The sequence below is a fragment of the Misgurnus anguillicaudatus genome, chromosome 9 (genome assembly GCF_027580225.2).
Source record: "Misgurnus anguillicaudatus chromosome 9, ASM2758022v2, whole genome shotgun sequence".
NCBI classification, from domain to species: domain Eukaryota; kingdom Metazoa; phylum Chordata; class Actinopteri; order Cypriniformes; family Cobitidae; genus Misgurnus; species Misgurnus anguillicaudatus.
The window spans coordinates 18,619,649-18,647,030 of NC_073345.2; the positions used below are offsets into that span (position 1 = coordinate 18,619,649).

At 40.6% G+C, this 27,382-nt stretch overlaps 2 protein-coding genes and 1 pseudogene across 2 annotated transcripts; all 3 read right to left on the bottom strand.

Moving 5' to 3' along the window:
- Positions 1–956: 956 nt before the first annotated feature.
- LOC129423287 (odorant receptor 131-2-like) lies at positions 957–1,928 on the bottom strand. The gene has a single exon (XM_055179537.2). The coding sequence runs from the start codon at positions 1,926–1,928 to the stop codon at positions 957–959; it is 972 nt and encodes a 323-aa protein (XP_055035512.2).
- A 6,823-nt stretch (positions 1,929–8,751) lies between these two features.
- LOC129424511 (odorant receptor 131-2-like) lies at positions 8,752–10,548 on the bottom strand. The gene has a single exon (XM_055181205.2). It carries the CDS (start codon positions 9,725–9,727, stop codon positions 8,756–8,758), a length of 972 nt encoding a protein of 323 aa, XP_055037180.2. The 5' UTR covers positions 9,728–10,548; the 3' UTR covers positions 8,752–8,755.
- Positions 10,549–18,306: 7,758 nt separating this feature from the next.
- On the bottom strand, positions 18,307–26,751 carry LOC129423054 (odorant receptor 131-2-like; annotated as a pseudogene).
- Positions 26,752–27,382: the final 631 nt, after the last annotated feature.

A 27,382-nucleotide genomic window follows, 5' to 3' on the forward strand; every position in this document is an offset into this window, starting at 1 on the left:
CAGATCTGAGTGAACTGTCCCTTTTAGCATGACATATACACTGGACAAGATATCATAACCCAACAAAGACTGGGCTAAAACATTTTTTAAAAATTGGCCACTAGCTATTTTAAATTGCACAGTGTTGCACACTTCATATATACTACACAACAGTCATGCGTAACACAATATAAAGTCATATTTATGGCTAGAATAGAAATATACACATTTTCTTTACTCATAAAAAAGATAATAATTAATTCTTATGAGGTACACATTAACACTTGTAGCATTGTTTGGGAATAATATTTTAATAAAATAATATAATTTTTATGTCATTATTAGTATTATTAGTAATATGTTTTCTGTGAATCATGATATTGATAGCAACTATATTTCACTATATCTGAAATATCCAGACTAAAGTCTCATAATTGACATAGTAGCATAAAAGTTTAATTTCTATCATTGATTTCAATGTCTGACATGGTCTTACTCAATATTAAAGATATCATATTTTCACAGAATGTAAAATGTACATATTTATCACCTATTTATAGCCACAAATATACATGAAATTTCCAGTGAGCGACATTTAATAGTAATGTTTAAATACAAAGTTTAAAATAAAAGCATTATGGGGTGGTTTCCTGGACAGAGTTGAGGTTAATCCAGGACTAGGCCATATATATATATTAGGTAATTTAAGATGTTTTTACAAACATACCTTACAAAAAACTCTACAGGTGTGCATCTTAAGACAAAGCAATGCCACTGGTATATGTTAAAGTTAATCAGTTGTTTTTAAATGAAAGTTTGGGAAACCACTCCTATAACTATTAAACTAGTTTTCAGACTTTTTCAGGTTTTATTTTAAAACACGTCAAGAAAATTCAACATGATCAGAATATATCATTCTAACACATTTAGACCCATCTCTTTAATTATTATTATTGCATAACACCTCTCCAGATCAGTTAATGTACATTAACACGGGGTTTTGCTTTACCTGAACGATAACAGAAGTAATATTTGAATAAAGGTAACAAGGCCTCGTCTCTCAGGCCATATATCAAAGGGCTCAAGCAGCGTGGCAGAATAAGAACAGTAATATAATTTAAATATTTGAGGTTTATAAAGAGATAGGAGTTGTTACCTGACATCATGTACAGTGTTCTCTCTATTGTAGCATATAGAAAAGAGGAGAGACACAGACAAAGTTGAATCAGGTGCAATAGCACTGTCTTGAGGGCTTTCTTAGCAGACTCTTTATCAGATGTAACAGACCTGGCTGTGATCATAATCCTAATGTAAGTAAAAATAATAATTACTGCAACAGACACAAAATAAAAAATCTCAAACCCCTGAGTTGTATCCATCTGCCATTTGGCTAAATACAGTTTTTCATGCGTGCAAAATGAATGATCTGATAAGTAATTGGGGTTGACAAGTAATGCAAAAATAATATCCACAGCAATATTTAGAGAGCTAAGTGTCCATATTAATCCCAAAATCATGGTGGTCCTTCTTGGTGTGGCAATGCTGCTGTGTCTTAAAGGGAAGCAGATAGCCACATACCGCTCCAGAGACATCACTGCGAGTGTCAGAGGAGAGTTAAAGAAAGTGCAGTGGGAGATAAAAACTAAAAGAGCACACAAGGCTTTGGTGATTTGCATTGGGGTAGAAGTAAAAAGTAGCATGATGGTTGTGACGGCCAAAAGTACAGAATCATTTATAAGCATGTGACCAAACAGAATGTAGCGTGGAGTTTCATAAAATACTGACTTGCTTCCTAGAGCAAAGAGCATGACAGAGTTTATAAAGATGAAGAACAGGGGTATAAGCACAGACAATGACATTCTTGTGTTTTTGGCAGCATCAAACCCTAACTGAAAGATTTGCTGGAAGAGAAAAGACGCCTCTGTGATTGTGCCATTGGCCTCTGCCATAAGCTGAAAGAGAAAACAGACAAACATGTCTTATGAGAACAAGGTAACACTCAAAGTAAACTTTTTAAAAGCTTTAAGACTTACAACAGACTTAAGACACACATGTGTCTTCTTCCTACAGTGAAATTGTCAGACATTAATCTCCCATCTATGCCAGCTGCAGTTGCTCATGAATTTATATAGCATTCAGTGGCAGCTAGAATGTGGTAACAATGGGCATCTTTGAGAGAGAGAGAGAGAGAGAGAGAGAGAGAGAGAGAGAGAGACCAATTGTAAAAAACAATTGCATAAGGGCGCAGTCACACCAAAAGCGCTTTAAACGCTTGCAAACGCAAGGCGCGACGCACTGCCTTTTTTAAAAAAGAGCAGTGCGGCGCGGCTTTTCATATTGCTAAGCAACCACCGAGTCAGCTGTCTTGTCAATCAAATATTGAAGCGTGAGCGCTCTTTTGATGTTAACTGTCATATTAGCTTTAAAAAGAGGGCGCTTGCTTTGACCTTGTTTGAGGGTGAGAGGTGCACAAACACGCAGGAGAGAGTGAGCGAGTGGAGTCCGGTTCTTCAAAGCAACTGTAAACTTCCCTCACCACAACGTAAGGCCCGCCTCTCCCCTCATTCGATTGGACAATGGAAGACGCGAATGACGTCAGGCGCCTCTCCGCTCTCAGCGCTCCTTAAAAAACGCGTGCGCGGCAGGCGGCAAAAACCGCAAGGCGCTCGGCGCGCATAAACAGTGCGCAAACGCGCCCTGCCCATAGAATATCATTCAAAAAAGGCGCCTGCAACTGCCATAAACGCTTTTGGTGTGACTGGCCCCTAAGTATATTGGTATTTATTATTATAAATAATAATAATATATTTAATTAATAATATATTGCCATGAATTTCTAAATTTTTACTGTTACTTATTCTTAAAACCTTTACACTTTAAAGGTTCATTGTGTACATTTTAGAAAAAGCCCTCGACAGAAATTCTATATATTATACATAACTATATTATCAGTGGTGTATAAATATGTTTTTCTTCCCCAAGGTGCATGAGAAGTTGACACGGTCATGGAAAACACGGAACCGGCAGTTTCAGCGCCTCATCTCTCTTGACGGTGGAGCTGCCAGGGGATATGCCGGTATCCCATCAGTGGAGCACCCGGTTGCGATGCAGCTGTGTCCAGCCAGTGTTGCTTCGTCCTGGCAGCTGCCTACCGGACTTGTGGGGAGGCAGCTTCAGCCCTGCATGCCATGGCATTAATTCAGGTTCACCAGGCTAAGGCTCTGAGGGACCAGCACTAGGGAGGTCATGACTCGTCGGCCTTCACTGAGCTGCATGCAGCCATCAACTTGGCGCTTCATGCGACCAAAGTCACCGCTCAAGCCGTAGGTCATGCTATGTCCACCTTGGTAGTCCAGGAGCACCATCTCTGGCTGTGCCTGTGGCGTGGAAACAGCTTCCCAGCCCGTCGAGTTGGCTCTTACGCACGACTCATCTTGGCTATGTGATTCAATTCATCCGGCGCTCCCCAAAATTCTCCACCGTTTGCTTCACTGTGGTGAGAGTTGCAGATGCGCACATAATTCATGTAGAGTTGCTGTCCTACTGGCGAAAGACGCGATTAAGCCGGTCCCTCCTGCTGAGATGAGGTCTGGGTTTTACAACCCTTACTTCATTGTACCCAAGAAATGCGGCAGATTGCGACAGGTCCTGGTCCTGCGTTCGCTGAATCAAGCTCTTTACAAGTTACCGTTCAAAATGGTGACACCCAAAAGAATATTTCAATGCATTCGTCCACATAATTGGTACGCAACCATCGACCTGAAGGACGTTTACTTTCATGTCTCGATTCTCCCACGTATCAGTGCAAAGTCCTACCTTTCAGGCTTTCTCTCTTTCCCCATGTATTCACAAAAGCAGCGAATGGGGCTTTAAAACCCTTGAGAGAGAAAGGTGTGTGCATTCTCACATATTTAGACGATTGACTCATAATAGCTCAATCACGTCAGACGCTTTGCGATCACAGAGATTTCGTTTTCCAACACCTATCTCGTTTGGGTCTTTGGGTCAACTTGGAAAAGAGCAAAATTTGCCACGTGCAGAGGATCTCTTTTCTTAGTATGGAACTGGACTTGGTCGGTTTAACCTCACGTCTAACAAAAGTGCATGTTCAGTCCATCCTGACTTGCCAGAATACATTCAAAAGCAAAACTGTGGTCTTGTCACCTGTTACAACTAGCCCGTCCTCTCCTCTTATGGAGTCAGAAGAATCTGAGGTCTCTTCGTGCCATTCACATCCTGGGGTTGTGCAACACAGCTGCAGATGCGCTGTCGCAAGCAGCATGCCCCGGCCAGTGGCAACTCCACCTCTGGTTGGTTCAGCTGATTTGGAAAGTTTCAGCAGAGCACAGATAGATCTATTTGCTTCTCCAGAGACAGCCCATTGTCGCCTGTTTTATTCACTAGCTGACATATCATTCGGTGTGGATGCACTGGTATACAGCTGGCCGCAGGGTCTTCACAAATATGCGTTTCCCCAAGTTAGCCTTCTCGCACAGACATTTGCAAAATCAGACAAGGAGAGCATGCTTCTAGTTGCACCATATTGGACCACCAGGACAGGGTTTCCAGAACTCTCGCTCCTCGCGACAGCCCCTCCCTGGTGGAGTCCCCTGGGGAAGGACCTACTTTCTCAAGAAGGAGGCACATTATTTCACCAGCGCCCCCACCTGTGGAATCTCGATGTATGGTCTTTGAGCAGAGGTTCTGGGTGATTTACCGCAAGTGGTATCTAACACTATTGCTGCAGCGAGAGCGCTGTCTACGAGACAGGTTGAAATGGAACCTCTTTGTCGAATGGTGTTCTTCTAAATGAGAAAACCCCCCAAGAATATGCATACCATGCTCCGATAAATGGTAGGTCAGTGGGTCAGCAGGATTTTTTAGAGGTGCCCGACGATTGATATTCCTCCTTGGGATCTGTCCATGGTGCTGAAAGCCTTACAGGACATTTCTTTTGAGCCTCTGCACACTGTGATTATTAACTTTCTTACAATGAAAAATTTGCTCCTTACACGTAACACTGAGACCCAGGCCTGGCTACGTGCCCAAAGTTCCCAACACTCCTTTCAGGGATCAGGTGGTGAACTTGCAAGTGCTGCCTTTGGAGGAGGTAGACCCAGCCATGACTTTATTATTTTCTGTTTGTGCACTACGTGTGTATGTGGATCAAACTCAAAGCTTTAGGATCTCAAACCTGCTCTTTGTCTGTTACGGTGGTCAGTAGAAAGGGAAAGCTGTTACCAAGCAGAGGATGCCCCATTGAATTGTGGATACAATAGCCCTTGCATACCAAAAACAAGACTTTCCATGCCCATTTAATTTACATGCTCACTCTACAAGAAGTGTGGCATCATCTTGGGCATTGGCTCACGGTTCCTCCTTAACAGACATTTGTAGAGCTGCTGGCTGGGTGACACCTAACACGTTCACTAGATTCTACATTGTTCGTATCATGCCGGTTTCCTCTTGGGTTCTTTCTTCAAACCAGTGAGAACACAGGAGGACGGCTCGTGTGTCGGCCTGCAGCTTCATTTTGACGCTAGATCGTAGTGTCATTATGAAATGTCGAAGGATCAAAATGTCCTTAGGGGGTGATTTCAGCAGCGTTCCTAGTTCTGCCCAGGCTAGTTTGCTTCCAGTTCACCTAGATCACTACCATGGGTTAAGGAACTCGTTGTGACCAGCCTTCTGCAGTAAGCTTTAGGTTCCACGTGGAGGGCGGAAGGCTTGGAAGGGTCCAGCTTCAGTGATGCTATGGTAGGAATTCCTGAGAATTCACCTTCTATTCTGGCTCTATGTGAGCTATGTCTGGTCTGGGCTTTATATGTTTATCTGAGTGCTTGAACAGGGCAGACTGAGCAGCTCTTTGTGCCACAGTGGCAGTGCTGGGGACAACCTCTTTGTAAGCAGAAGATATTGCGTTGGATCCGGATGCATTTGCTGGGGCTTTCCAAACTTGCTCGGTGAGTAACTCCCTGCCCACCTAACAATCAGCTACTGAGTTGGGTGCTGAGGGAGGGCAACATGTCGCCTCCGCTCTCAGGTTGTGATGTGTTTCCAGTCAGCAGTCGCATGGTTAACGCATATTCACAGTGTGTACCGCATGTTGCCAGTGCTACTGTGTTACTGCTAATGTCAAGGTAGCTGTATTCGCTTCATCTTCGTTTCTTTCACACTAGCTATCCTGATGTGCTACACCAACAGATGCCGAACACAAGTGTACTTGCTATTGCTTGCGTTGTGCAAGGCCTGCTCGTCTGGTAATTTGTTGCATCATGCTTATCTGCTGCCCTGTGTAGTGCAGTGATTAGACTGTGTCTGTGTGTACTCTGTCCTGGGTCAAGACAAGTTTCTGATTGGGTCCCTAGAGGCTCTTCCATCCAATCTTTTTCATGTTGGCTTACGCAGCCTGGGTTAGGACTATGCTCTGTGCTACTGCTAAGCGTTGCGGTGCATGGGTTTCAGTAAGCTCCACTAGGGCTGCTCCTCGCTGTTCTCACGGTGCAGTTCTATACAGTCTCCCATAGTGTAAGCTTCTGACGCAATGTCGAGTGACTGTTCCCGAAAGGGAATGTCTCTGCTACAAACATTGCGTAAGCTTCTGTGTCAATGCTCAGGTCAGCTCTTCTGTTGTTCAGTCGAAAGAATCTGAGGATATGCCTTAAAGATGTTCGTTATATAGCGTCAAAACCCATACCTCTATACGTTGTCATGGCAGGCATTGGACAGTACACTGGTGTTGTTCTATAAAAAGCTTCAGAAAATCGGAAGGCGGAGGACCTCCCAAAGCGGCAGCTACTGACGTAATGTCTCGTTACGGTTTCTCAGGGAACCAAGATGTTCATGCTAAGTAATGTAGTTAACTAATCGTAACAAATAGACCTTAATTGTAAAGTTTACTATATCATGTAATAGCTACTTCATCAAAAAAGAAAATGCTTAACATTTATTTCAAGGGATTTGTAACAAAAAAATTGTATTGCCAGGTTAAGGAGGCCCAATCTCACATTCCAGAAACAGACAATAAAACAGAAACTTTAACTAAACTGTCATAGTTGATTTATTGGACAGGGGAATTCTTATAATTTATTTAATATTGAACAATATTACGTATTCTCAATCATAGAAGTTTCACCTAAATTAATCACAAATTGGCAGAGTGGCATTAGCCTCAGCTTATAACATGTGAATAGCTAACTCAGACTGCTTTTCTAAAATTAAGGTATACAATATAGAATTTTCTCCAATTCTTGCTGAAAGGATTTAAAGGAACAGTATGTAAGAAATGTATATCAATTAATCATAAAATGGCCCTGATATGTCACTAGACATTAGGAAATCATTTTCATTTCAAATACTTATATCACTGACAACAGTTGTCTGGCCAGGATATTGTTATTTAAAAAGTTGATTTGCAGCCCTCAACTGATGTTTATGTTGTCATTTTGTGTATTGGCCACCAGTTGTGTGATTGCAGTACCAGTTTTAGCCACAAGTTTTGTGATTGCAATACCAGTTTTGGCCACAATCCTACATACTGTTCCTTTAAACATTGACAGGTGCTCTTTTATATGTCAAAGAAATCTGCAACTGTTTAGCTGCGCACAATTTCAAGGTCGATTTATAGATTTCCCGTCTGAAACGCCTGACTTTCAGACACATACATTCATTTTATGAATCACACGTACGCGCTTTTAAGAAATGATTGTAAGATTAAATTTGCACAGCATTTTGAGACCCCTGGTCTGTACAAATAGCACAAAGCTTTTCATGTCATTTTATGTATTGGTTTCTGTTTTTTTAACATTGTCGCTTGAGGTTGGGGTTAGAACAACTTGCTTTTACATTTCGGACATCCTAACCCAAACCCTGATGGTTTTAAAATAGAAAAAAGAGAAAGCGCAACTTAATATATACAGTACTGTGCAAAAGTCTTAGGCCACCAGCTTTGTTGTTTTAGCAAACTTTTAATGTCCATCCATAAAAATGTTTCACTCTTTTTAAGATACAAGCAGAAGAAACAGGAAATATGTACACAAAATTAAAAACTAAATTTTCAGAACTAAATGTCTTCTTCAGGCATCAATCAGTATTCTTTGGCCTCTCTTGGCACAAAACACATCTTGAGCTTTTTTGAAGAGACTAAAGTCCTGAATTCATTCGATTAGAATTAGAATTAGGATTTAATTTTATTTAGGTTTAAGAGATCCTGCAGTTTCCTGATGTTGCTCAAGTGGAAGGGGAGTTAACCGTAAAAACTTGACACATCAGTTTACATTTTTATACAGTTTTTAACACTACATATACATTTCCTGTATTTAGTTTGTTTTCTGAGACTGAGAAATAATTATATATGATCACTATAACATTGCAAAAACAACAAATCTAAAGGTAGCATGGTGGCCTAAGACTGTACCCAAGTAGGCCAGTACTGTACTTATTTTCATAAATTGTTGAACCCCAAAGACACTTTATAGACTTTTTAACTAAAATTCTGTTCATTACTGTTTGCTTCATTAGTACATGAGCTTTCCAATGAGCAAATATGAATGGAAATGTTTATTTGTTTACTGAATGTGTCAGCACCATTTGAAAAGCAGATATGATTATAGGTTTTATATCCAACCAAACATACAGAGTAAGTAAAAAATAGATATTATAATTATTAAACTAATTTTCAGATTTTTTCCCCAGAAACATTAGTTTATTTAGTTATATTAGTTAATACAGAATTTAACATGATCAGATGTAATTGATACACATTTAGACCGATTAGTTAATGTACATTAACACGTGGTCTTGCTTTACCTGAACGATAACAGAAGTAATATTTGAATAAAGGCAACAAGGCCTCGTCTCTCAGACCATAGATCAAAGGACTCAAGCAGCGTGGCAGAATAAGAACAATAATATAATTCAGATATCTGAGGTTTACAAAGAGAGAGGAATTGCTACCTGACATCATGTACAGTGCTTTCTCTATTGTAGCATATAGAAATGTGGTGAGACACAGACAAAGTTGAATCAGGTGCAATAGCACTGTCCTGAGGGCTTTCTTAGCAGAATCTTTATCAGATGTAACAGACCTGGCTGTGATCATAATCCTAATGTAAGTAAAAATAATAATCACTGCAACAGACACAAAATAAAGAATATCAAACCCTTGAGCTTTATCCATCTGCCATTTCGCTACAAACAGTTTCTCATACGTGCAAAATATATTATCTGATAAGCTACTGGGGTTGACAATTAATGCTAAAATGATATCCATAGCAATAGTCAGAGAGCTAAGAATCCATATTAAACCCAAAATGATGGTGGTCCTTCTTGGTGTGGCAATGTTACAGTGTCTTAAAGGGTAGCAGATAGCCACATACCGCTCCAGAGACATCACTGCGAGTGTCAAAGGAGAGTTACGGAAAGTACAGTGGGAGAAAAAGACTAAAAAAGAACACAAAGCTTTGGAGATTTGCATCTGGATATAAATAAAAATATACATGATGGTTGTAAATAACAAAAGTACAGAATCATTTATAAGCATGTGACCAAACAGAATGTAGCGTGGAGTTTCGTAAAAGACAGACTTGCTTCCTAAAGCAAAAAGCATGACACAGTTTACAAAGATGAAAAAGAGGGTTATAAGCACCGCCACTGCAATTTTAGTGTGAGTGCTAGCATCAAAGTCTATCTTAAAGATTTGCTGGTACAGAAAAGACACCTCTGTGATTGTGCCATTGGCCACCGCCATAAGCTGAAAGAGAAAAAAACAATTAAACTACTAATGAAAACTCAACACTCACAAAGTCGATTTATGGATTTAGAAATATATTTTTAAAAGATTCTCACAACAGACCTTGATCACGAATGTGTCTACTTCTTCCTATGGTGAATGTGTCAGACATCAATTTCCCATCCACGCCAGCTGCAGATCCTGTTAAGAAATGCTCATGAACTTATATAGCATTTAGAGTGCTACATTGTGGTAACCATGACATGAGGGCAGAAGAAGGGGAGGAACATAGGATGCCCTCATGAGCCCCCCCTACAAACTTAAAGTTACAAATGGTACACTTCACAGGCACATGAAGGCCATGTTATTTGTTATTGCAAATTATATTGTCTATAGTATAACAATTTAAAAATTTCAAACTTGATTTTTACAGTACAGTATTTTTCAATAGTTTTTCAATATTTTACTATGTTCTTACCTCAACCCAGACAAATCAATACATACCTATTTTTTTCACTTCATCTTTGCATAGCACGTCGTGAAGTGTTAGCATTTAGCCTAGCCCCATTCATTCCTTAGGATCCAAACAGGGATGAATGTAGAAGCCACCAAACACTTCCATGTTTTCCCCATTTAAAGACTGTTACGTGAGTAGTTACACTTTTATGATCAGCTCCGGTAGCGCAGCACACACATGCAGTGTAAAGAAAAGAATTATGCATATGAGAGTGTCACAGGGTCGGAGCGGACCACAGGTGTCGTGTGTCACGCCCCTTCCTAGTTTCCACCTCGAGGAGGTCCCAAAATCACCCCAATGACCAGACACACAGAGAGCGTAAGTATAATTAAAACAAAACTTTATTTAAATTAACTTAAAAATATGGGGGAGGGGAAAGGGGAAAGCTAAGATCACTTGGCTGGGCACAGTTCCGAGTCTCCTTTGCTTATCTCTTGAGCCTTGCGACGACAAACAGTTTATTCACTGGTTTTCTTTGTTCTGCTTACAGTGGCCCGGTCCGGGACACTTCTCCTCTTCCTGGGTATAAGGAGAACAGGAGGGTGAGTATGTTTTCCCGCCACATACGTTCAGCTTTTCTGCATGTTCTTTTCATGCGCTGTACTGCTGTTGTGTTTCTCCAGGGTGCTTTAACGTCTGCCAGTGATCACCTTGACCTTTACTGGAGCTATAGCCTACCATCAATGGCATCTTTAACTTTTATGTTAAAGTTTTCAAGGAGAACATCAACAGAGTCTGCCGATATGTTTGGCAACATTGATATAGCATTCATAAATACCTCACTGGTGTTCTCATTTATGAACCTTTTTTTAACATAGACAGATCTAGCATCAGTGGCAGGACAGATCAATAAATCAAAGTAAACACAGAAATGGTCAGATAGGGCTTCATCCTTGATTACAGTGGATGAAATGTTTAGACCCTTGCTAATGAGCAGATCAAGAGTGTGTCCCCGATTGTGTGTAGAACCTTGCACGTGCTGGGTCAGATCAAAGGTGTTTAAAACATTTAACAGTTCAATTGCAGCATTGTTTTCTGCATTGTCTATATGAATATTAAAATCTCCAGCAATAACAAAATAATCAAATTCAGAGAAATTGTTGATAAAAGTGCTGTGAATTCATCAACAAATGCTGAGGTGTATTTGGGAGGGTCTATAAATAATTGTAAAACAGAATGCGTGGTGTACCTTTTAAAGCAATACACAAATATTCAAAAGACTGGTAATCACCAAGTAACACTTGCTTGCATTGAAAGGCATCTTTGAATAAAGCAGCTATTCCTCCACCTCTTCTAACAGCTCTACAGACATTTATAAAGGTAAAGTTGGGTGGGGCTGATTCATTGAGGACTGTAGCACTGCAGCTGTCATCTAACCAAGTTTCATTTAGAAACATAAAGTCCAGGTTGTTAGTGGTGAGAAGATCCATTGACTAAAAAGGATTTGTTCTTTAGTGAACGGATGTTCAGAAGTGCTAACTTAACAGTAACTGGTTTTGGCACTGTATCAATCTCAGAATGACGTATAATAGGCAGTAGATTAGATAGAATTGCTGTGCGGCTGGAGACGGCCTTCATCTTTCTATCACATGCTCAGGACAGAGGACAGGGAAAGCTAAAGGGACATTGGGCACCCGCTTGTTCTTAAAATATTTATGATTGTTACTGCTGACGTAGCGGGAACCCAACACACATCAGTTACCAGTGCTGTTTGCAGATGAGGGCTGGTGTGGTCCCTGACGTTGAGGCAGAGGTCGGAGTGGCCTCTCTCAGATGGAGGGGGAGGGCAGGGCTGGGCCCGAAGGCTTTGGTGGGTTGAGGAGCCCGCCGCTTCTTGGTTGATATTTGGGGACTCGCAGCAATAGAGTGGGAGAGCTTTGTTCCAGCAGATACCAGTTTCTCCATTTTCTCTGAAAAGCCCAGAAGTGCTGATAATGGAGAGAGGGAGAGAGAGTGTGACGACGTCAGCTGTGATTCTGGTGTTCCTGAAGGCTGGGAGGGAGTGTTATCATTCCTCTGATCATTATCAACAGAAACGTCCTTGGGTGTTGATTCACAATCCAGCTGTAGCGAGGTCTGTGGGCAGGGGCTCAGCCTGAGCTGTGTCTGTGAACAGTAGTTGTGACTGCAGAGTTTTATCCTTGTCATCTGAATGTCCATCCAGGTGCTGGTGTAAAATCCTGTGGTCATTTCTGCTGTTCAGTAGTGGACTGGCACACTCAGCTGATGGATGATGCATGGAGAAAAAGATAATTGTCTTTAAGCAACCTAGCACCTAGTTTGTTTGGGTGGATACCATCTGTGTTAAAAAGCTGCCTTTGGCTCCAGAAAATATTGAAATTGTCAATGTAATTCAGTCCTCTCATGGTGCAGGGTTTTTGCAGCCATGAATTTAAACTTAGTAGCCGAGAAAACATATTTGTTCCCTGGGCTGGGAGAGGTCCACTGATGAAAGATTTAACTTTCAGTCTTGCAAGTGTTTCAAAAAGTTCATTGAAATCCACCTTAAGGAGCTCAGACTGCTCTTTTCCGAGTATCATTCTTTCCCACATGTATGACAATCCGACTGACAGACTTATGTTTCATCAGAATGTTGCCAAGTTTCCTTGTTAACATCAGAAACCGTTGCACGAGGAAAACAGTATGTACGGGTAGCCTTGCTTTCAAAGTTTCTGATAATATTGTCACCCACTATCAGCGTGCTTGGCTCGGCTGCTGTCTGAGCGGAGCGCCGCTGCCTGTATGATATTGAGCGTCTGTTAGCTCTGTAAGCTACTGACTGATGTGATCTGTGTCCATTAACATTTGGGGATTCTTCACCCAAACTCATTAGTGCTTCAAATCTATTTTCAAGCCGTACAGGGGGTGGTAGAATACCAATATTGGCTACTCGAGTTGTACCCATATCTGGGGTAGATGATGCTAATGCAGCAATTTGTGACACTCGTGACAGTCTAATGTCTTGAGCACTTTTTGGGTCTCGCACCCTGTTTATGCCATCGGTTTGTGTCCTCAATTACTTTAGGTTTCTCTGAGCTCACTATGACCTGTTTATAAGCATTAGGTTCACAGGACTCACCAGCTTTATGTTGAGAAGGACCACGATGAAGCTCCGCTGTATGTTCTGGCAGGGTCGGCAGCGCCACAAGTAACTTTGTTTCGAGAACCGCAATCTTTTGTAAAAGTCTGTGGCAGTTTGAGCAACAGGTGGATTGAGATCCAAAAGAAGGCATTTTTTCTTCTTTTCTTCTGTTTGAGTTGTGGGCAGCTGTGTTGTCCCTGTTTTAGATTGTCAGCTGCCGGCAATAGCAGACTGGTAGACTGCTATGATAGAAACCCCAAGTTGTTGAATATTCCAAATATCAATATAGTTCCAGGAATTTGTAGTTTTAGTTTGAGAGCCCAATTGTTTAGTTTGAGCACTGTGCTGAACTGCTGGTAGTTGAATCAAAAGATAAAAGCGAAAAAGCAAAAGCGCAAAGCACAGAGCGCAAGTAAAAGCGTCCGAACAGTAGCAAAGCAGGAAGTAGAAGTAAGGTCCTATGACTGTTACTCAGAGTGTATCATTGGTTTGCATGTGTTGTTTCACAGATTGTCATTTAAATTCAATTCAATTCAATTTTATTTATATAGCGCTTTTCACAATTTGGTAATTGTATCAAAGCAGCTTTACATAATAGATGCAGTGAAAGGCACAGAAAATCGACAGATAGCACAACATAATACACGATAGCACAAGCAGCTATTTTTAGCCGGGGAAGTAAAAAAAGTCCTTGGAGGAAAAACCCTTGGGATATATATATATATATATATATATATATATATATATATATATTATATATATATATATATATATATATATATACACACATATATATACATATATATATATATATATAATATATATATATATATATATATATATATTATAATATATATATATATATATATATATATATATATACATTGAAATGGATAAGGAGATTAAGCGGAGATTAAGCGGGTTCTGCCGGTGGTCATTGGTCAGGCATCAGCTGGACATCACATTAAAGAACAGCCAGTAGAATCAGAGGTGTGCCGACTTTCACATTTACCGGAACTGGATCTGTTTGTCTCATTGTCCTCGGGATCGAGGACAGGGAGAGAGAAACAAAATCTTATTAGCGTTGGGGCCCATTCACATGAAAAGCAAGTGTCACACAGTGATGTGGTTTTAGTCAGCTCGGTTCCGGACAGGCTAACTATTGCTGGTTAAGTGTATTACATATAGTTGATGATTTTAGAAAATGTGTGGGCTCAGGGCGAGTCTATGTATGGGGCCCCCCATATGATCTTTAAAACAGAAACTCGTTTGACTAAGGCCAGAGGGCCCCACTGCCGTGGTTAATACTAACGTACAGTGGCAAACGGTTCTGGTATGACATACTATTCTTAAGATCATGGGAAAAAGCCAAAATTGCAACCCGGCCATATGTGGAAATTAAGACTCAACCGACAACTAATTCAAAGTTTCAGCATATTACTAAAGAGTATTAATGACAATGTGATAAATGTGATATACTCAGCCCAATCACTAGTGTCCTTGTCTCCTTCTTCACCCACTCAATAATCTCCTCTGCCTTACCAACGCTGACTTCGCCCAGAGACTCAACTCCTCACCAGATTGGCTAGAATAAACTGCCCCGTTTGCAACTTCTGAAGCTCTTTATATACTCCTCCTCTTCTCCCCGTTGTCCAATCCCTAATCGCCACGCTCACATAACACACCTGTGCCTGATGAAGCCTGATTTCCCTCCGGGAGTTTCCCGGAAGTGCCTGTGTTTTACGGTCCGTGCGGAACCAATTTCCACCAACTTTAGTTCCGCCCCAAAAAGTCACTCTGTGACAAAAACACTGGCAAGTCAAAGCGGAAGTCCCGTCCCTATATGCCGTCATGGGGGGCTTTGGCCAGTACACTGGCATCATTCAATTAAAGCTTCAGAGAAACTGAAGAGGGAGGAGTTCCCATAGTGTCAGCAGAAGAAATGTCGAGTGACCTCTCTCGATAGGGAACTGTAGTTCTGTGTAGTTATTTTGTTCATTGCTCCTCGTGTTGATTGTTTCCCAGGTGTGTCTTGTATCCTTGATTACTTTGTGTACAGAGGGTATGTACGTGACAGTGACTATTTTCGCATGAAACAGGAAGTTGTTATAACTCAGGCATACAATGTCCAATGTGCCCCACGCTTTACGTGTTTGATAAGCGTCTTGGCTTGAACACATTTCAATGCCAATATTTAGCTTCTGTCATAGCGCCACCTAGAGGTAGCAGGAAATGCCATGTTTTAGGTCGTGATTTACTGCTCTTAGAGATTTTATCAAATCATCATCATATTTGGTCAGACTGATGTTAAGCCCGGTGATAAATTCCGAAGAACTTGACTTTTCGTTGAAGGGCATGTCCGTGGTGGCCTGTCAAAATGTGATGTTTCGCCATAAAACAGAAAGCTGTTGTAATCCAACTTCACATGTTTGATAAGGGTCTTGGCCTGAACACATCAACATGGCATAATTCAGTAACAATCATAGCGCCTCCTAGAGGCAGCAGGAAATACCATGTTTTACACTGTGACTTACTGCTCTTAGAGATTTAACCATATCAACATCATATTTTATCAGTCTAATCTCAAGACCTTTTGTGATGATAAATAGCAACGACCTTGACTTTTCATTAAAGGGCGTGTCCGTGGCGGCCTCGCAAAGTATCACTAAATGAATACCCATTTTTGACAGCCTAAACAAGCTGAAAAAGTCATGAAACGTTGCACACATCTAAAATGTGGTGAATATTTTAATTTAATATAGGCTTCAGAACTGGAGCTGTGGAAAATGGCTCTATAGCGCCACCTACAAAAACTTAAAAGAGCAGCCCCCCCGCTACAGTAAAAGGTACGAATACGAAATGTGATAGGATCATGTATCACCCCAAGACCTACAAAAAAAGTCTCTTGCAGCCAAGCTATAAACCCCACAGGAAGTCGACCATTTTTAATTTTCCTCTGTAGCTTGAGTGCAAATTTGGCCATTTCTGGGCTTCGTACTTTAACAAATTCCTCCTACAGATTTCATTAGATTTATAACCATATTTGGTCTGTGTCATCTAAAGGCCCTTTTGCGATGCTAAATTGCGAAGATCTTGACTTTTCGTTAGAGGGTGTGTCTGTGGCGGCCTGCTAAATTTCTGCTTTTCGCCATAAAACAGAAGTTGATCTAACTCAGGCTTAAAACGTCCAATCTGACTCATGCTTCACATGTTTGATAAGTGTCCTGGCCTGAACACATCAACATGGCAATATTCATAGACAGTCATAGCGCCACCTGCTGGCAGCAGGAAATGTAAGGTTTTAACAGTGATTTACTGCTCAGTGAAATGTATTATTCAGATCATCATCACATTTGGTCAAGTCTGAACTAAGGACTTCACAATGGTAAATTGTGGAGATCTTACATTTTTGTTAAAGGGTGTGTCCATGATGGCCTGGCAAAGTTTGATGTTTCACCATGAGTAAGCTGTTGTAACTCAGGCATACAATGTCCAACCTGTCACAGACTTCATATGTTTAACAAGAGGCCTGGCCTGAAACACATCAATATAACAACAATCAGTTACAGGTCATAGCGCCACCTGCTGCACACAGGAGGTGTGGCACATCATATTTCATTTGAATATCCACCTATATTACCAACTTAAATTCATATCTCCCTGGTTCACTGCTTTACTAATCCCACAGGGTAGCGGTATGCGTGTGAGGGCCCTACCATCGCTGCTTGCAGCTTTAATGTTTCCATTGTATTTTGTCAGTCGTTGTATGTGGATATCTGGTTAAGAGTAATGTTTATTTCTGTTTCCTGTTTTCTGTTAATGTTTTGTATCACTAGTTTTTTGGTTAAAAGTATTAGTCACTTTGTATTTCCTGCCTTTTCCTCTGCTTGCCTTGTCCCACATGTTACACATGCTACTAACTAATGTAGTTTAAAGGGATAGTTCACCAAAAAATTATCATTTTCTCACCCTCGTGTTTCTTTATTCTAATGAAGACAAAAGAAGATATTTTGATAAATGATTGTTAACACACAGTTGACACTACCTATTGAATTTTATTATATTTAAGTCAGTGTTTACAATCAATATCAAAATATCTTCTTTTGTGTTCATCAGAACAAAGAAATTCAGAATAACACAAGGACCCTGAAAATGATGACAGAATTTTCATTTTTGGGTGAACTATACATTTAACTAATGTTAACAAATTTAACTTTATTGTTAAGTTTACTATAACAAGTAATTAGCTCTTTATCAAAAATAAAAAACTAATAAATAAAAGGTGTAACAACTTTTCTTAAAGGATGTTTGTTCAGCACAAAATATATCATTTGAATAATGAGTTTCTATTGCTTACAGTAAGGAGGTCAGTCTTTATCTCCCATTCCCAAAACAGACAATAAAACATAAGCTTTTACTAAATGGTCATAGTTGATTAATTGGACAGGGGGGATTCTTATAATTTATTTAATATTGAACAATGTTACAGATTTTCAATCATTTGAATTTTACCTAAATTAATCACAAATTGAGAGACCAACGTTAGTGGTATTGACATCAGGCTTATAGCATGTGAATAGCTAACATAGATTAACTGCAAAGTAAGCTAACAAAGGCTACACAACATTATCTTTCAGACAATAGTTTAAGTTGCTCTGAGACAGTTCATTAACATAAAAAACAGAACCAGTGAGCCCCAAATCTAACCTCAACCCCAAGCGAATATATATATATTACCATAAGTTGTTGAACCCCAAAGACACTTATAGACTTATAGAAAATCTGTTCATTACTAGTTGCTTTTCCAGTAATCACATTTTTATGCTAATGTTTATAGTATTTGTTTACTGAATGCCAGCACTACTTGAGAAGCAGACATGATTATAGATCTTATGTCCAACTAAACATTGGTTTCAGACTTTTCCAGAATCAGTAGTTTTATTTTTAAAAAGTGTCAACAGAATTCAACATAATTCTTACACATTTAGACCGATTATTTTTGATATTATAACACCTCTCCAGATCAGTTAATGTACATTAACACGTGGTCTTGCTCTACTCTGAACGATAACAGAAGTAATATTTGAATAAAGGCAACAGGGCCTCATCTCTCAGACCATAGATCAAAGGACTCAAGCAGCGTGGCAGAATAAAGAACAGTAATATAATTCAGATATCTGAGGGTTAAAAAAGAAAGGAGGATTGTTACCGGACATCATGTATAGTGTTCTCTCTATTGTAGCATATAAAAAAGTGGTGAGACCACAGGCAAAGTTGAATTAGGTGCAATAGCACTGTCTTGAGGGCTTTCTTAGCAGAATCTTTATCAGATGTAACAGACCTGGCTGTAATCATAATCTTAATGTAAGTAAAAATAATAATTACTCCAACAGACACAAAATAAAGAATATCAACCCTTGAGATTTATCCATCTGCCATTTCGCTACAAACAGTTTCTCGTATGTGCAAAATATATTATCTGATAAGCTACTGAGGGTTGACAATTAAGGCTAAAATTATGTCCATAGCAATATTCAGAGAGCTAAGGATCCATATTAATCCCAAAATGATGTTGGTCCTTCTTGGTGTGGCAATGTTGCAGTGTCTTAAAGGGAAGCAGATAGCCACATACCGCTCCAGAGACATCACTGCGAGTGTCAAAGGAGAGTTACGGAACAGTGCAGTAAACAATAAAGGTCAAAAAGAGCACACAAGGCTTTTGTGATTTGCATTGGGATAGAACCCAAAATATACATGATGGTTGTAACAGACAAAAGTACAGAATCATTTATAAGCATGTGACCAAACAGAATGTAGCGTGGAGTTTCATAAAAGACAGACTTGCTTCTTAAAGCAAAGAGCATGACACAGTTTACAAAGATGAAGAACAGGGGTATAAGCACAGCCAATGAAATTCTAGTGTGAATGCCAGCATCAAAGTCTATCTTAAAGATTTGCTGGTAAAGAAAAGGACACCTCTGTGATTGTGCCATTGGCCCTCCGCCATAAGCTGAAAGAGAAAAAGACAATTAAAACTACTAATTAAAACTCATAACACTCACAAAGTTGATTTTTAGATTTGAATACATTTTTAAAAGCTTTAAGACTAACAACAGACCTTAGACCACAAATGTGTCTTCCTCCTATGGTGAATGCGTCACATTAATCTTTTATCCACGCCAGCTGCAGATCCTGTAAAGAAATGCTCATGAACTTATATAGCATTTACAGAAGCAGCCAGAATGTGGTAACCATGGCACGTGGGCAGAAGAAGGGGAGGCACATAGGATGCGCTCATGAGCACCCCCTACAAACTTAAAATTACAAATGGTACATTTCACAGGCACATGAAGGCCACATAACTGTAAATCATGTGTGTAATTTGGGACAGGGCCTAAATGGATGACAGAAAGACAAAGAGAAAGAAAGGTGGTGAGTCCTACTATAGTGAAAAATTATTTTAAACATGAGTTATTTGTTATTGCATTGTTATTTTGTCTAGTATAACAATTTGAAATATCAAACTAGATTTTAAAATTGTCAAAATTTCAGATTTTGACTGATATATAGACAGTATTTTGCTTAATGATAATCTGTGTGTAATGGCAGAGTCAGGCAGCAAATCCAAACACTGGTAGGTTTATTAAAATAAATAAGATAATCCACATAGATAGGAAACAAGGACCAGAGAACACTAGAACACATTAAATTCAATAATACTTGGCCATAGAAGAGAGTCTAGGGCAGGGGTCACCAACCTTTTTTACACTGCGGACTGTTCCAGCTTTTAAAAAAAATCCGCGGACCGGGGGGTGGGTGGGGGGTGTTGGGTCGCTGAGTTGCTGTTCAAACAGAGTGCTGAAAATTCTCCTTTTGAAATGTATATGAATAATATATGAATAAATTAATAATTGCTTTATTTATAGTATATTTTCTATAGATGTGTAAAACCATATTTTGGCGGATTGTTTTTTTACTTTCATTGTTTCACTAGTTACCTGTCCATTTAGTCTTAATAATTAATGGTAAATGAACTTGGCTTGCTGTTCTCGGAGGCAGCTTGAATCTTGGTCGGGCTCGAGCCCCAAGTTCAAGTAACAGAACAAAAAAAAATGCAGTGAAGGAGGAGAGATGCCAGAAGAATTGCGGCTGGGCGCAGAGGCTCACGTTGATTTTAATGATGATTGACAGTTTAGGTTCCATTTCAAACCTACGTTAAAAGCACAGCCGTTAAAATATGATTAATAGTTTATTATGATCATTGTGCCACGATCGCTGGATAATTCTGAAGTTGTTTTAAAGAAGAATAAAATAATTATTTTTCAGTCATTTGCAATGCCCATGTCACACAGTTGAACGTCTCCGCGTATTTACATGATTTGCGAGGTACATTTGCAAATTATTCATAAAGTTATAACTCTGCAATTCTTTGATCGATTGTGTTTTAGAAGTACTGTATGCTCAAAACTCTTATGACAGCAATGTGATCGCTGATGCGCTGGTAGAGAGAGAGAGACCAAGAAAAAGAGAGAGCGCGACTCTGTACAACAGTGGAAATGATCGATGTTATTTGAAGTCGGCTCTTAAAGTACAAAATACCCGATTAAGCTATTACGTGGCTATTATAAAAAAAAAATTCGGGACGTTCTTGCGACCCGGTGGCAACTTGTCCCACGACCCGGTACTGGGTCGCGACCCGGTGGTTTGGGGGACCTCTGGTCTAGGGAGCTCAGGTACGGCCATCTTGACCAGAGCAGAGAGTCTAGGGATCTCTAAGGTGACCATTTCAGCTCACCTACAGGACACAGGGAACTCAGGAAATGGCTTATGGATTGTAGCAACCTTGGGGGAACAGAGAGCAGACCACACACACCACAGAGCCATTACCATCACAGAAAGCACCATAAATAGGGGACATACCTCTGACCCCTCTGGGACCACTAGACTTGAGACCCCACCAGCCGTTTGCACAGATACCAATGGAGTATCCGCTAACTTAGAAAACAGACTCCTGTGCCTAGAAACCACCATCTTGTCTTGCGAACTGACTCGGGTATGGCAGCCATCTTGGGAACTGACTCAGGTGCGGCAGCCATCTTACAAACTAACTTGGGCATGGCAGCCATTTTGCGAACCAACTCAGGCGTGGCAGCATCTTGGGAACCCGACCAGGTGCGGCAGCCGTCTTGAAAAACTGAATCGGGTTGCCAAAAAGAAAAAAAAACACTATTGTATACCTTATCTGGTTCTGTGTGACGTGTGGAAATGATCTGCCGGTTGTGACAAGATCTGCTGACCTCTGTAGCCATCTTTAAGAATCGGCTAAAAACCATCTCTTCCGCCAACACCTCACTTGTTAATGTCATTTTCTATTTTACTATCCTTATCTTTTGTCATAAATAACAACTACTAACCCTTGGCTATGTAAAGGGGAGCGTGGGGTAACTTGTCACATGAGTAAGTTGTCACACTGTTCATAACTCCCAACACTAGAGGCTCAAGAATCAAATAGCCACTTTGTGTGACGACTTCTTGTATAATCAACTTTGTGTTCACATGTGGTTAAGATCGCTCTAATCCAGTGCTTCCCAAGAAGTGGGGGCGGGACCCCCAGGGGGGGCTCGAAGCGACACCAGGGGGGCGCGCGAGACCCCAGGGAAAATACTTTTTCAGGAAGTGATTTTTAAAGACATTACACCCCAATCACGCTGATATGCCGCTTGTGTTTTTTATTATTATTTATTGATTATATTTAATTTTTCAGTTTCAAATGGTCAAAAAATATTATACTTCAAATAAGGATAGATTTTTTTATTTCAGGCAAATTGATGCATTTTAAGTATTTTCTGTTACAGACTAAAAAACAACTGTTAATAAAGTTATTCTTTGTTGTAAGTTGATCGATATTTCTTTTTTTGTGTTTTCTTTTTGTGTTTTCTCAATGTTAATAAGGATACAATGTTTTGCAGATGTGTAATTTTATAGACCAAATTATACTATTTACAGTCGTGGCGGAGAGTTGGGGGGCGCGAAATGTTTACCTCTTCCTAGGGGGGGGCGTGACAGAAAATAATTGAGAAGCACTGCTCTAATCTGACATTTGCCAAAGACAACACAGATATTAGTTGCACTTCTGACTTACAACTAAAAATCTACATAAAAGATAATACACCAGTTCAAAAGTCCTACAGCCCATGTATAGAGAAGTTAAGGAACGTGTTTAAAAGCTGCTAAATCATGGATGGATTAGGAAGTCTGTATCCACCTTATTCCTCTCCTGTGGTCTGGGTAAGAAATAAAACATATGAGCCTACGCCTTTCTGTTGATTTTAGTGGACTAAACAGCAAAACTATTCCTGACTGTCACCCCTTTCCAGGTATTCAGGATCTAATAGATAGCCTGGAGGTTACTCATGGTTTTCCATACTTAACCAAGGCAGTGCATATCACCAGTGCTTTGTTGAGGAGAACTCTAACAGCTTTTAGCATGCCTTGGGGATTGTATGAGTGGATCCGTCTTCCTTTTGGCCTTTCCAATGCACCGGCGGCTTTCCAAATGTGTATGGAAGGTGTGTTGAGTGGTCTGAGGGATGAATGCTGTTTTCCCTCCTTAGACAATGTTCTCTGCTTTTCCAAATCCTTTCAGGACCACGTTAAAGATTTGAAGACAGTATTTTGCCACTTACGGTAGCATGGTGTGAAATTACGACCCAAAGAAGTGTGAATATTTAAACGACAAGTTAGGTATGTTGGGCATCTAGTTACAAGTAAAGACATTCAAGTCGATCCAAAAGACTTGGAAGCAGTGCTGCAATGAAGGAGCGGGAACCAAAGAATGTTGGAGAAGTCAGAGCTCTTTAGGATTTTTGGGTTACTATCGGTCCTTTATTCAGGTTTTTTTTTCAGAATAGACCAGCCACTGTTTAAGCTTCAAGGAAGTCCTGATGAGTCAAGAGAAACCTGTCAAAACTCGGCCAAAGTATAAAAAAGGGTCAGCTGCCATCCAAGACACCAGTCCAGTGGAGTCCTGAACACTGTGCTGTGGTTGCTCGCCTTGTCGACATGTTGACCACCTTTCCTATCTTGGTATACCCAGACTTTAATTTAACATTTGTCCTTCACACCGACGTATCCAATGAAGGTCTGTGGGCTGTACTCTATCAGGAACAATGGGGTAAACTACATGTTATTGTCTTATGACTCAAGGACACTCACACTTGCTGAGAAGAATTACCACCTCCATTCTGACCAGCTTGAGTTCCTTGCCTTAAAGTGAGCCATTTGCGATAAATTTCGAGATTACCTTTACTACGCCCCCACGTTCACCGTATTCACAGATAATACTTACCTACTATATATCCTAAGTACCACCAAGTTGAGTGCTGTTGGGCATCGTTGGGTGGATGAATTGCCCGATTGGCACTTCACCATAAAATATAGACAAGGCAAGACAAACACTGACGCTGACACTCTATCACGGTTCCCAGTGAAGCTTCAGGACCACATCAAAGAGTACTCTGAGGTTTTACCTCCAGATGTTGTGTCTGCCATATGGCAGGGAAATAAAGCCCACAAAGAAAGAGAAGTACCGTGGGATGCAGCCCTTAAGCTGGGGCTCCAGTGATGATACTATGCTTCCGGCCAGTCCACCCTTGTTCCCTCCAAAAAGACATTCAAGCTCCCCAAAAAGGAATTGCTTCGATCTGTGACGTAATTGCATTGAAAAAGAAAGGATGGAACACCAATGACAAATACAAGTGACAAATGCGACCTACCACACGATGGAACAAATTCGACTTGACCAGGTAATTTTATACAGACAGACCGGACAAACACAGACAGCTAGTTCTCCCCTGATTTGCTAAAATCTCTTTGGCTTAAACACCTTCATGATGACATGGGGCATGTCGGCACTGACAAAGTTACCCACCTGGCAAGGCACAGATTTTATTGGGCTTTCCTGCAGCGTGATGTAGAAGATGATGTCATCCACCAGTGCCCATGTACTCAACTACAATGAGTGTACCATTTGTTGATTACCTGCATCTGTAAGGGTGGCTACGAGTATATCTACGAGTAGATCACTTTACTTGTTTTGCCCAGGCCTACCCAACACGGAACAAATCCTGAAAATCAGCAACTGAAAAGATTTTCTATGATTTTATATCGCGCTTTGGGTATCCACAAAAGCTTCTCCATGATCAGGGCGGCAAATTTGAGAATAACATATTCCAGCTCGGGTTGTTACACCAAAACCAGTGCAAGCACTGGCTGACCTGTTGCCATCTCAGGAACCTCAGGAACAATTAGATGACTGTCTAGCTGGAAGAAGTCATGAGGATACAGACCTGGGGGTGGAGCCGGTTGCACAGCAATCAATGGGGGAAGACATCACTCTGCAGAGGTCTGCACGTGCAGTAAAGCCAAAGGAGATGTTCACATATAACATGGGTTTTCAACTGGGGTCCGGACAGAACTGCAGGGGGTCTACCAAATAATGTTTAACCACAAGCTATTTATTCTAAAAACGTAAAATTTACAAAACCTTACATATCCCACTGGCGTGGCTCAGTTTCGCCAGCTGACCAAAATAAATAACTGAATAAATGTCCACTCAGGAAGCAGCAGAAGCGACCGACAGAAATGCACCATAAAACAGGTAAATCTTATAGACATGTTTGTCTTTCTTTCAGAATGTTATTTTAGAACAGTGTGACATGTTATCTCATCTATATTTCTGAACTTGGACGGCTGTTTCACGCTGTTCAGATTTAAAGCGCTAATTCAACAGGCAAATTACACCACACTGCGTCCTGCATTATAAACTTAGAACTAACAGAATCTTTGCGCTGAAGATTGCGCTTGGTGCGTCACATGACCCGAGATAGACGAGAAGTTGTGGTTTAAAAGTGCATATTTTTTGTTAGATATCGTTTCGCTAGATAAGACCCTTATGCCTCGCTTGGGATCGTTTAGAGCCCTTTAAAACCATCATTCTGCCACAGTTATTAGGCTGTCAAGCTCTGTGCCCAAGACAGAGCCCACCTACCTTACCAGCTTGTCCAAACGTGATGCATCCTTTTTCTTGATGTTACACCCCTCCAGCACAGCACTATATAGAAAATGAAAACTCACCACCACAGACTGATAGAACATATGTGGTAGGTTTTTACAGATGTTAAAGGAAGCCAGCCTTCTGAGTAAGTACAAACGCGCTGTTCTTTCCTGCACAGAGCATCCATGTTGGCAGTGAAGTCTGCAAAATTCTGCACGCGGCATGACTCCAGAGTTATATTGAAAGTCTATACAGAATGAAGAGGAATGGAGACAGCACGGTCCCTTGTAGTGCTCCCTGTGCTGCTCACCAACGTTTCAGACCTGCAGTGCCCTAGTCCAATGCTTCCCAAACTTTTTAGCCACGACCCCTGAAATAACGGTACCCACCCAATTCGTGACTCACAATCTTTAGAGGCGTTTAAGTATACAAACATTGTGGGCAACAGTCCACACTAACAGGCATATGCAAACACAACCATAATGACAACATAAAAGAACACAACAGTCTAACTGCAATAGCATTCTTTTGTATTAATTTACATGTTTACTTTCATTTCAACATTACTCTCACCTAATGAGATGGGTTGGCACAATGCATGGTGCACAGCAAGTCCATTCTACTTACAGTTGTGTTGCAATGGTGCACACAAACTAAGCAAACTGTATCTGACAAATACAAGCAGATTGGCTTGTATTGGAGTTTGATACATCTGTGGACTGTAATTGTAAAGCTGGCCTTTCTGACAGTGGTGCTGCTTCTCTTTCTTCCACTGGCCTGTCTACTGGCTTTCCTGCGTTGTCTTTGGTCGATATTAACCAACGTTTAATTTCAACAAAAATAATAGCATATCTTTAAAATATAAAAAATTACCTACGCGCACATGTCGGAATGTTTAACATGGTTATGTAAACTGATTTGCTGCAAATGATGTTGTCATCACCCAGGGGTCACGATTGAGGGTAATGCAAATCAAAAGGCTGATGGCATTTTATTTTTAACCAAACTACTATTTTTTATCTGTTGTTACAATTATGATTTAAAAAATATGCTATTTCTAATCATTAAAAAATGTGAAAATAATCTCACAACCCCGTTGGAAACCACTTCCCTAGTCAAACATACTGAGGTCTGCCTGTCAAGTAGTCCGTGATCCATGTCACCAGCTGTAAGCCAACTCCCCATCTTTATCAGCTTACCTCTGAAAAGCAGTGGTTGAATGGTGTTAAAAGTAGAAATCCAAAAAAGTAATTCTTACAGCCCCGCTGCCCCTGTCCCAGATGGGTGACGGATTGATGTAGCATGAAAACAATAGCGTCTTCCACTCCCACCTTCTCCTGATATGCAAACTGTAGAGGGTCAAGGGAGTGGTGGACCTGTGGCCTCATGTGGTGTAACAGTACCCTGCTCCATAGTTTTCATTACATGTGAAGTCAGGGTAATCTGGCCTAAAGTCATTCAATCCTCCAGGGTGTGGTTTCTTTGGAACTGGGATGATACAGGATGTTTTCCCATAGCTGAGGGACCCTCTCCTGTTTCAAGCTCAAGTTGAAGATGCGCTGTAGAGGGTCTCCCAGCTCCCGAGGGCAGTCCTTCAGCAGTCTTGGAGATAACTCCATCTGGAAAAAAGATCGGAGAGGGTTGCGCATTTTGAGATATGGATGAGTTGGGATGGTCAAACTTATTAAAAAAGCTGTTCAGCTGGTTCGCTCTACCATATCTCCTTCAATAGTATCACCCCCTCTTTGAGCTGCATCCAGTGATTATTTTCATACCGTCCCATACCTCCATCATGCTGTTGTTCTTCAATTTTTTTCTCCAGATTCCTTCTATATTGCTCTTTTGCTTACCTAATCTGTACTCAGAGTTTCCTCTGCACACATTTGCACTCCTGCTGGTCGCATCTCTACAGGCCCTCTTCTTCTGATTCAGAAGACCCTTGATGCTACTTATAATCCAGGGCCTGTTGTTAGCATAGCAGCGTACAGTTCTCACTGGAACAACAGCATTCATACAAAA

Coding starts and splice junctions, on each gene's coding strand:
- LOC129424511 (XM_055181205.2), bottom strand. CDS start 9,727: ATGGCGGTGGCCAATGGCACAATCACAGAGGTGTCTTTTCTGTACCAG.
- LOC129423287 (XM_055179537.2), bottom strand. CDS start 1,928: ATGGCAGAGGCCAATGGCACAATCACAGAGGCGTCTTTTCTCTTCCAG.